The sequence below is a fragment of the Silene latifolia genome, chromosome 1 (genome assembly GCF_048544455.1).
Source record: "Silene latifolia isolate original U9 population chromosome 1, ASM4854445v1, whole genome shotgun sequence".
Taxonomy (NCBI): Eukaryota; Viridiplantae; Streptophyta; class Magnoliopsida; order Caryophyllales; family Caryophyllaceae; genus Silene; species Silene latifolia.
In genome coordinates this window covers 11,580,980-11,592,689 of record NC_133526.1, presented here as the reverse complement: position 1 = coordinate 11,592,689, position 11,710 = coordinate 11,580,980, and the positions used below count along the sequence as shown (strand labels likewise).

General features: G+C 42.5%; 1 protein-coding gene across 1 annotated transcript; it reads left to right on the top strand.

Moving 5' to 3' along the window:
- Nucleotides 1-3,818: 3,818 nt before the first annotated feature.
- LOC141638297 (uncharacterized) lies at nt 3,819-7,778 on the top strand. The gene has a single exon (XM_074447710.1). The coding sequence runs from the start codon at nt 3,819-3,821 to the stop codon at nt 7,776-7,778; it is 3,960 nt and encodes a 1,319-aa protein (XP_074303811.1).
- The last annotated feature ends 3,932 nt before the right edge of the window (nt 7,779-11,710 follow it).

Here is an 11,710-nt window from a genome sequence, read left to right as displayed (position 1 = left end):
CGGTTTCGTCCGTCACGACTATCTCTTGTTGTTTCGACATCTCCTTAGCTTTTTGGGTGGGTTTTTGTTGATTTGTTTTTTTTTTTTTTTTTTTTTTTTGTTTGGGAATGAATGTGACTAGCTTCTAGTGTTATTCCCACAGACGGCGCCAATTGTTCCGGGTGTAATTTCGGAGCAAGTATCGTTACCTCCCGTGGCTTGTAGAATAATGTCTTGAGTTGAACCCTTCTTGCTTCTATCGTCCCTTTCGGCCTCTCCTGCAACAATGAACGAGGCGAGGGCTTGTTTGTGTGCAGCGTACTCACTCCGACGCTCAAGTCAGTAAACTTAAAGGATTAAGCTGCGTTACTTGGCTAGGTATGTATTGTAGAGAGATAAGGGAGATATTACCAGATGAGTAGTGTATTTAGGTTCAGTTTCTTGGATCCCCTCCTCAATGAAGGTTGAGGAGTATTTATAGGCTTTCACCTCTTGTCACGTAGTGGCCAAGTGGCCAAGTGGCTAGCAGGTGGAAAGACTGATCTACCCCTCGGCCGAGGGGCCTATGGCAGGCCGGCGGGCCATGATGACTCACCGCCGAGGGGTCTTGGATATGAGTACGCGGATATGTGTCCCGGCTGATCAGGTTGTCACGCCGAGACCCAGGCTAACAGGCCGATGGGCTGCATCGGCTAGGCTGTATAAGTCGTTGACTTGTTGTGGACATCTTTGACCTTGCTCAGTATGTTGACTTGGTCAGCGGTGCAGAATATGCCCCATCAGTAATAATAGCTATTCTTAATAGCTAGACCTTTAGTTTTCCTATTGCAGCATTGTAAGGCTATATATAGCCAATCCAATTTGATTGTAAAACACAGAAGTAAAAAAGTAAAGAAATCAAATTGTTTCAATTGTTAGGTTAGTTTAACGTTCGATTGTTCTTGAATTGACGCGTTCGATTCACCCTTGTTATTGTTTGACGCGTTTTCAAACTTTAACCCGATTCGTATTCAATCACCCATTATCAAGCTATAGGTCTAGTTTGATAAATATCCGGTTACTCTTTATTATTTCCGCTGTTATTTCGCATCATTTGGCGCGTCAGGTAGCTTCTTGATTTCCTTAAATTCAAGACGATCCATGGAGGGGCTCTTGGAGTTCCAATCAGGAGGTTTCGACCCAAGTCTACCTCCTATTTTCGATGTTTATCAAGATGAAGATGCTTACTTTAGCCCGGCTTTACTACCAATTTTTGATGAAATCCAAGACACGTTTTCGACCCACAACATGCACCCTTCAGTATTCAATGGGATTCAAAGTGTCGTAGCGAATATCCCTGTTTTGTTTCACTTTCTCGATCCCTACCGCACACGACTTGCTGAGTCGCCCAAGAAAATTAATGGTTCACCCTTAATGCTACCTGGTTCGTTATGTGGACAATTGGAGGATACACTATCCTTTTCCTATCGGCTTCCACGAACGAGCTCTATGCCTTGGAATACTATCATATCCTGCCACGGAGTCCATGGACATGAACACATCAAGTTGGTTTTCGATCCAGGGGGACTTCATAGGTCTAAGAATCGGGACGATTCTTTTTTAAGAAAGGGAGTATGATACGTATACGTGTTGGGTTACGGGTCAATGAAGGAACGAGTTCTTTGAAAGTCGGAAATCAGTTTAATTATTCTCGAGAATAATTAAATGTATTTCGAGCTTTCATTAAAACGAGTAAGCTTCATTGGATGATACGAAATTACAACTAATGGATGCTCGTGTTTATCGACTACTTGTTCGACGCTACAAATAACTAAGCAAAGAGAAAATAAAAAGGCTGGTCCGACTTATTTGGCTCGCATCTTAATATTCTTTATTATATGCTTTTATGATTATTATTATTATTAGCTCCTTAATAATACTTATTTATTGTCTATCTTAATTATTGTAATAATAGCTATTCTTAATAGCTAGACCTTTAGTTTTCCTATTGCAGCATTGTAAGGCTATATATAGCCAATCCAATTTGATTGTAAAACACAGAAGTAAAAAAGTAAAGAAATCAAATTGTTTCAATTGTTACGTTAGTTTAACGTTCGATTGTTCTTGAATTGACGCGTTCGATTCACCCTTGTTATTGTTTGACGCGTTTTCAAACTTTAACCCGATTCGTATTCAATAGGTCTTGAATTGGTCTAGGGTTCCTAGGTTCGTCTAAAGGCTTTTAGGGTTTCTCCTCTCTTATTCGGGGCTTAATCTCATGATTTTAATCGTGAGAAAGGGCTTTCTTCTTGTCTTCTTGTGTTTTCTTTGATTCTCTATGCAGGTACAGATGTCGAGCAACACACGGGGATCAAATCGATACAATAAGGCGCCGGTTACAGAGGGCATTGATGATCGACATGGGGTGTTTGAGTGGAAAGAGGAACAGACGACGGGTGATAGTAAGGGGATTCTTGTCGGGAAATTGTGGGCATCACGTCCGCTTAATGTGAAGGCCGCTATTGATACTATGGTTCGACTGTGGAATCCAACAAAGGCTATAGTTGGGAACGTTGTTGATGCTAAGGAGAAGACGTTCGTCTTCAAATTCGATCTAGAGCGAGACAAAGCGAAGGTGTTAGAAGGGCAGCCGTGGCACTTCGAGAAATTCGTGTGGTGTTTTAATGAACCTAATTGCTCAGGTAAAGTCACTGATGTCCCTCTTTACCATTTTCCTATATGGGCAAGGGTATATGACTTACCCATTTCGGGTCGATCGAATGCTGCGAATGTTGAGAAAATTGGGGCGAGTTTGGGTACGTTTATTGAGGCTGATATGGGACCAAACTGCGAGTTGGATAGGGCAATAAGGGTGCGTGTTATCCATGATGTGCGAGAACCGCTAAAATCTGTGGTACCCATTAGAATGCGGGATGGGAAAGTGGTACAATTTGACGTTAAATATGAGCGACTTCCGATCTTTTGCTATGGTTGTGGGGTTATGGGACACGGCGAGAAGGACTGCGAACACGGGCCTTATGATGAGGAGGACCTGTCCTTTGGGGAATGGCTTAGGGCATCTCCTTGGAAAATTGTGAAGACATTGAAGGAGGGTTCGGGGAAGGCTCGAAAAGACTTAAACTCGACTTTTGATGAAGAAAGGAGGAAAGAAGACGCGGCTGATATCTCGACCATGATTGATAAACTCCAGGCCATTGCTATTGATTTCAAAATGAGAAAGAATGGAGGGAAGGAGTCGAAAAGCCAACAGACTGGACCGGCTGAGAAGAAATCAGGGGTGGCAGTGTCGGGAAGTGGTGAGATGGTGGTGAGCTTGACTGTTGAAGATGGGTGTGAGGTGCTTGGTGGGGAGCACGGGCAGGGGAGTAATGGGGGGGACCTGTTCAGATGCAAGTGGAAGGGGAAACTGGAAATGGGAATGTGAGTGACAGGGAGAGGGGAGTGCGGGAAGAGGGAGAGGAGGCTGGCCAGTTTACTTCGTCGAGGTGCAGTACGGGGAAGGGGAAGGAGAAAAAGGAGGAGTGGAGACGTTTGGAGAGACTGGGAGAGAGAATAGTAGGGAGTGAAGATGTGAGTAGTCTAGGTGGAGGAAAACGCAGCAGAGATGGCGGAGAGGAGTGTGGTGGGGAGAAACGTGTGAGACTTACAATTGACGGGGGCGTCTATATACCTGAGGCGGAGGTTGAGGGAGCTCAACCCCGCCAGGCCCAATGAATCTCTTAAGTCTCAACTGTCGGGGCTTGGGCAACCCCGACACGGTTCATGCCTTGCGTACTTTGGTACGTCGGGAAGCCCCGGCCATGATTTTTCTTTGTGAGACAAAACTTTGTGGTCGTGACATGAGGAGGGTGAGGGAGAAGTTGGATGGGTATAATGGTATTGAAGTGGATAGTGTGGGTAGATCGGGGGGTCTTGCTTTTCTATGGAAGAGGGAGGTTGATTGCTCTTTTGTGACGGCTTCGATACACCATATCGACGTCCATGTTCGCGAGGGAGATAATGAGTGGCGTGTTACTGGTTTCTATGGGTGGCCGGCGGTCACGGACCGTCATCTTTCCTGGGAACTTCTTCGTTTACTACATTCCCAATCGGCTCTTCCTTGGGTTTGTATCGGGGACTTCAACGAGATTATTTACTCTACGGAAATGAAAGGAGGGAGTCGAGCTCAGTGGCAGATGAATAATTTTCAGTCAGCTGTTGATGATTGCAGATTACGTGATGTTCCGTGGGAGGGATATACCTTTACTTATGATAATGGGCAAGCGGGGGAGGCCAACCGTCAATGCAGATTGGACCGTGCACTGTGCTCTGAGACATGGCTCGATCTTTTCCCGTATGCTAAACTTTTTAATCTGGACCGTGAATGGTCCGATCATGCTCCTTTGAGGCTAGCGTTTGATAGAAGGGAGATAGGAGGAAAAACAAGAAGTAGATTCCGCTTTGAACAAATTTGGGTAGGGGAGGAAGGGTGCGAGGAGGCTATTGTGAGGGGTGTCGAGAAGGGGCAGGGGGATTTGGTGCGGTCGCTTAAGGAATGTGGGAAAGAATTGTGTGCCTGGAAGAAGATTAGCATTGGGAAAATAGGGCGTTCACTTGATCTTAAGCGAAAGCAGCTGGCTCGAATCAATGAAGGGGACCGAACTGAGGATAGTGTGAGGAAACGAAACAAACTTATAGCTGAGATAGCAAGCCAATACAAGCAAGAGGAGCAGTATTGGAGACACCGGTCGCGTGCTCTTTGGCTCAAGGATGGTGATCGAAATACAAAATTTTTTCATTCACGAGCCGGGGAAAGGAAACGAAAGAATTTTATTGGGAAACTTATTGATGATTCAGGCCGTGTTAGAGAGGGGGAGCATGAGGTCGCGGTGGTGGCTAACGAGTATTTTCGGGGTTTGTTTACCTCGGCTGAACCCGCTAATTTCGAGCATGTTTTGGATGGGATAGAGGGAAGAGTCACAGAGGAGATGAATCGTGGCCTGCGGGCGGAGTATAGCGAGGCAGAGATTACAGAAGCTCTGAATCAGATGCACCCTTTGAAGGCTCCAGGACCAGACGGCATGAATGGGCTCTTTTACCAATCTTATTGGCAGATAATTGGACCGGAAGTGGTGAGTACTGTGCTTAATATTCTCCGCGGAAATATGTCCCCTGCTAGCATTAATAAAACCAATATTGTTCTAATTCCAAAGAAGAAGGCGCCGGACAAAATTCGCGATTTCAGGCCCATTAGTCTCTGTAATGTGGCTTATAAGCTGGTCTCGAAAGTGCTAGCAAACCGTCTGAAAGTTTTTCTTGGGGACATTATTTCGGAGAATCAAAGCGCCTTTACGCCGGGTCGATTAATTTCTGATAATATTTTGATTGCTTTTGAGCTTTTCCACCACATGAAGAATAACAGACAGACGGAGGGTTACATGCCACTCAAATTGGATATGGCGAAGGCGTACGATAGGGTGGAGTGGGGGTTCCTGCGTCGTGTTCTTATCCGGATGGGCTTCGATTCTCTTTGGGTACAGCGGGTTATGGCTTGGGTTTCTACAGTGACGTTCTTGGTTTTGATTAATGGCTCGCCCTCGGAGGAATTTCAGACGGCTAGGGGTCTACGTCAAGGTGACCCGTTATCCCCGTACCTTTTCCTTCTATGTGCGGAAGTTTTGTCTAATCTATTACGCAAGGCGGCTGTGAATGGCTCTCTTCATGGTATTCGGGTGGCCCCTCATGCACCGACTATCTCCCATTTACTCTTTGCAGACGATAGTATTTTCTTCGCGAAAGCAAATGTGGAAGAGGCGGATGTGATTAACGATATTCTACGCCAGTATGAAGGGGCTTCGGGACAGCTCGTAAGTTTGGATAAAACTACTGTCTCTTTCAGTAAAGGGGTGGACGGAGGAAGGAGGAGTTTAGTAGTGGCACGGCTGGGGGTGATTGAAGTGGAGGAACATGCTCGCTATTTGGGGTTACCCACGGTGATAGGTCGATCCAAAAAAGTTATTATGGATATTATTCGTGATAAACTGTGCAAAAAACTACAAGGATGGCGCGGGAAAATTTTGTCTAGGGCTGGTAAGGAGATTCTCATAAAGGCGGTTGCCAATTCTCTCCCTACCTATGTGATGAGTGTCTTTAAAATTCCTTCGAATTTTTGTAATGAGCTGCGGTCGATTGTATCGAAGTTCTGGTGGGGTCATGAGGAGAATAAGCGGGGGATTTGCTGGGTCTCGTGGAGCAAATTGGCTCGGCCAAAGGGAATTGGAGGTCTGGGGTTTCGCGATTTTCGAATGTTTAACCTTGCTCTTCTCGGCAAACAAGGTTGGAGGTTGATTACTAATTCTACGAGCTTGTGGTCACGTCTAATGCAAGCTAAGTACTTCCCCGACAGTGATTTCATGTCGGCTTCCCTGGGCAATAACCCGAGCTACACGTGGAGGAGTATTTTCGAAGCCCGGAGTGTTCTTGAGGCTAGTTTGAGAAGACGTATTGGTGATGGGAACGATACTAAAATTTGGGGTCACGCTTGGATCCCAGGCACCCAAACGGGACGTGTTATTTCGCCGTGTAGGCAAGGGAGTGAAGAGTTAGTGGTTGCTGCGTTAATGACCGCGGATGGGAGGGGTTGGGATGAGGGGAAGTTGGAGCTCCATCTCCTTCCTTTTGAGAAAGAACGAGTTTGTAACATTCGGTTGAGTTCAAATAGGCCGAGGGACATGTGGTACTGGGGCAGAGAAAAGGATGGGATTTATACGGTTCGGAGCGCTTATAAAATGCTCGTGGGGGAAGCTGGTGATATGGAGGGTGGCTCGAACTGGACTAGTGATAAATGGCTCTGGAATCGGCTCTGGAAGGTATCGGTTTGGCCCCGCGTGAAACTCTTCTTCTGGCAAATGTGTAGTGAAGCATTGGCAACACGAGCAAACATCGCAGCCCGAATAGGAGGTGAGTACTCTTTACGTCCTTTTTGTCATTCTAACCTTGAATCTAGTATACACCTTTTCAGGGATTGTGGGGTGGCCGCTTGGGTATGGGAGGAGCTGGAGATGGAAGAGTTAACGGAGTCAAGGGGTGGGGATATACGAGAGTGGGTGGAGGCTTGTTGGAATGATATGTGTCGGGAGGAATGCGTTAAGTTCATGGTGGGTTGCTGGGCCATTTGGGAGCACCGAAACAAAGTCATATTTGACAATGTTGCGATGGAACCGGGTGTGGTAGCAGGTAGGGTGCGTGACGTGGTCAGGGAGGGAGTAGGGGAAGGTGGCGGTACGACTGGAAGGCGAAGAAGCAATGGGAATGTTGAGGAGGCTGAGGGGTGGAAAGTGGCGAGGGAAGGGTATGTCAAAATTAATGTTGATGCAGGTATAAAGGAGGGAGAGGGGGTTGATACGGGGGTTGTGTGTCGTGGAGATAGGGGGGAGGTGCTTTGGGGGATGGCCATTGCGCGAACTCAAGTATGGGAACCCCATATAGCTGAGGCGGTTGCTGTCTTGGATGCTTTGGAGGAAGCTGCGCGAAGAGGGATCCAAAAGCTGGAAGTAGAGAGCGATTGTTTACACGTAATTGAAGCAATCCGGAAGCGGAGCGATGGGAGAAGCATTTTTGCACTTATTATTGATGATATTGTGTCGTTTAGTTCTAATTTCCTTTCCGTTTGTTGGTTACATGTTAGTCGAGTTAATAACTGTGTTGCACATGCGTTAGCTCATTGTATTCCACGTACAATTGGTAGAGTTGTGTGGGAGGATGGTTTACCACCGACTGCGACAGCTGCTGCTGCTTTTGATCAATTATTAATAGATTAAGACCTTCGGGTTTTCCCCTCAAAAAAAAATAGGTCTTGAATACAATCACCCATTATCAAGCTATAGATCTAGTTTGATAAATATCCGGTTACTCTTTATTATTGCTGTTATTTCGCATCATTTATGATACGAATATGGCTACCATTTCATCTTAGACTATGTTCAATGTATTTTGTTCATTGTTTTTGATGTTGGACTATGTTCTATGTCTTTCCTTCAAGCCTTTTGTATTTAGACTACAAGTAGTAGAGACTAGATTCAATGTTAGGTGTTATTTCTTTTAGTATAAATAGAGGTCATCATTTGTAATAGAGAGGGAAAAAAAAAAGAAAAGCCTAATGTTTTACAAGTTTGTAATTCATGATCGATGCGTTCGATCCAAAATGTTAGAGTTTGACGCGGTCAAGCTTTAGCCCGAGTAATATTCAATAGGTCTTGAGTATTCTCACCCATTACTCGTGTTATAGGTCTAGCACCGAGTAAATATCCCATTGACTTGAATTCGACACATGAGTTCAAGGCAAATATCCTTTTATTTTATTTTTCTGTTATCCCGCTTCCGCAAATTCGCATCATATGGTATCAGAGCTTCGGCTCTTGATTTTCCTAAATCTAGACGGTCCTAGGCGTATCAAAACCAAGTTGTTAGTTGAATTTCCGATTGCGATTGGAGTTCAAGGGTTAAACTCAAGCAGGTAGTTTGAGGGTTAATCGGTTTTGCATCTCAGGGGCGAGTTTCTAGTGACTTTTATACCAAGCGGGACAAAAAAAAAAAAAAAAAAAAAAAAAAAAAAAAAAAAAACTGTTCACGGGCGTGGTACTGTTCATCCGAAAAAAAAAAAATTGGTCCCAAACGGTCTTCAGGTGTTTCAAAGTCAAGATGTTGGTTGAATTCCCGATTGCGATTGGAATTCAAAGGTTAAACTCGAGCAAGGTAGTTCGAGGGTTGATCGACTTTTGATAACCCATATCATAAGTTCAAGAATCGGGACGATTCTTTTTGAAGAAAGGGAGTATGATACGAATATGGCTACCATTTCATCTTAGACTATGTTCAATGTATTTTGTTCATTGTTTTTGATGTTGGACTATGTTCAATGTCTTTCCTTCAAGCCTTTGTATTTAGACTACAAGTAGTAGAGACTAGATTCAATGTTAGGTGTTATTTCTTTTAGTATAAATAGAGGTCATCATTTGTAATAGAGAGGGAAAAAAAAAGAAAAGCCTAATGTTTTACAAGTTTGTAATTCATGATCGATGCGTTCGATCCAAAATGTTAGAGTTTGACGCGGTCAAGCTTTAGCCCGAGTAATATTCAATAGGTCTTGAGTATTCTCACCCATTACTCGTGTTATAGGTCTAGCACCGAGTAAATATCCCATTGACTTGAATTCGACACATGAGTTCAAGGCAAATATCCTCTTGTTTTATTTTTATGTCTTATTCCGCTTCCGCAAATTCGCATCAGTTTTGCAACTCTGTTGTGATCCATTGAATACTTCCGGGTAATGGTGAGTAGTTAAGCCTAACAGGTAGTTTTGGTAGCATGTAGCAGCTGGGAGGCTTTGGGATGAGTCGTTATCATTAGAGACCTTGATTTTACTATTCAGTTTGATACTTGTCATAGTTTTGGACTATAGTTTTATTTACATAGTTTTGGAGTTGTATAGCTTTGGTTTACCGTTCATACAGTTTTGCTAAACTTGCTTCCGTTTCTAAAGTTAAACTTAATTATAATAAAGATGTTTCATTATGGTTGTTTGGATGTTCACTTCTTCGGGGAACCAAGATGGTGCCCCTCTCATTCACTAGGGAAGGCCTTGTTAGAGGCTCTTTAATGATTGAGGGTGTTATAGTGCATTCTTATTGCAACGATGTAGGTTGAAACTTTGCAACTTCTAAGGCCGCAATCTATAATTTCGAGGCCCACTTTACCTTATTTGTTCACCTTGGTATAAACTTAGGACATTTTTGTGAATGAAAAAGAAACCTTTAGAAATATTTGGGTATTAACCATGCTAATGGAGAGCTAACCTCTTCTTAACTTAATGTAATCTTTCTAATATTTCGTTTAAAAGACAATCTGATTCCTTCAATCCGATTCCTTCAATTTTGTTCTTTATGAGTTCTCTTGTTATCAATGTTATGTTTGTTTGAATTCCTCTCTTAAGTTGGTCACCATTGTTAAGATTCATTTAGATTGTGTCAATTTTTACCATTAGTGAATATTATTAATGTTATTGATAATTGTGACAATTCTTTATTCTCATTGAAATGTATGTTATCAATGTGAGTATTTGGTTAGAGTTTTATGCGTAATTAAGGGTTAAACGCTTGTTTTAGGAATAATCATCTTTCTCCACATATCCCAAGTTTTGATCTCTAGCTCTCACTAATTTAAAATTCTTGTGTTTTGCTTGATTTAATTATTAATGGTTAGGTGGTTATTGGCTTCTATAGTTCCATTATACAAGAAGTAGAGCCCATATAAACAAACAAGCTTAGACCGTAGATGATATAAGTTATGAATAGAGAAATTCAGGCTCTAGAAAGTAATTATACTTAGGAGCTTATACAGTTACCAGAAGGGAAACATCTTATTTGGTCTAAATGGGTTAGTAAAATAAAATATAAAGCTGGTGGCAGTATTGAACGATTTAAGGCTTGATTAGCAACAAAGGGTTACGGTCAGATAAACGATAAGGATTATAAAGACACTTTTTTGCCAAGTTCACAATTGTTAGAACTTTCTTGTGTGCGACAACAAAGGGATGGATTTTACATCAGCTTGACATCAACAATGCATTTCTTCATGATTTCTTGGATGAAGAAGCATTTATAAAACCTCCTGAAGTATATATGGTGTAGAAAGGCCAGGTATGTAAGCTTATTAAAAGGTCACTTTATTCAAGACAACTTCAAGATAGTGGAACAAAGAACTTACCAAATACCTGACTAGTATTGGTTTTCAGCAGTCGAAACAGGACTACTCCATGTTTACAAGATCTTGTGCAACCAGACTTACATTCACAGTAGCATTAGTGTATGTAGATGATGTGTTGCTTACTGGCAACAATGAGGCAGAAATAAACAAGTTAAAAAAGATTTAAATTCTGTTTTCTCAATAAAGGACCTAGCTTATCTGAGATATTTTATAGGTTTAGAAATTTAAAGGAATTATGATTAATCAAAGGAAGTATATACTTGATATTTTGAAGGATATGAATATGGAAAACCATACTCCTTCTCAGTTTTCTATGCCAAGACCCAAGAAGGTTAAAACTTTGTATTGATAGACCTTGAACAATATAGAAGGCTCATTGGTAGATTGTTATATCTTAATTCATCTAAGCCTTATATCTCCTATTCAGTCCAACATTTAAGTCGGTTTTTTAGTCACCCAAGGATTCCACATATGCAGGCAGCCATACATGTCATCAAGTATCTCAAAGCTACTGCTAATACACGGATGTTTTAATTTATGCAGAACAATCAAACATGTCTTTGGTTGGCTTTAGTAATGCTGATTGGGTTCAGTGTGCATTCACTTGCAAGTCACTCAGTAGGTACTGTATATTTTTGGACAATTTTTTGGTCACTTGGAAGACTAAGAAGAAAAGGACAGTAAGTAAAAGCTCAGATGAATCTAAGTATAGAAGAATGTCGTATACTAGTTCAGAGATGGTCTGGCTAGATGTGATTCTGCAAGATTTGAAGATAAGTGTTTCTAAACCTATACCTTCGTTCTGTGACTATAAGGGAGCAGAGTACATTACTGGCAACCTAGTATTCCATGAACGAACGAAGCAGTTAAGTATTGGTTGTCCCTATGTGAGGGACAAACAACAAGAAGGCTTTCTATTGACGAAACAGGTAAGATCAGGGCTTCAATTAGCTGATATTACGACAAAGGCTCTTGGGGCAAATCAACA

What these genes read in the sequence shown, in the direction of transcription:
- LOC141638297 (XM_074447710.1), top strand. Translation starts at nt 3,819, where the DNA reads ATGAGGAGGGTGAGGGAGAAGTTGGATGGGTATAATGGTATTGAAGTG.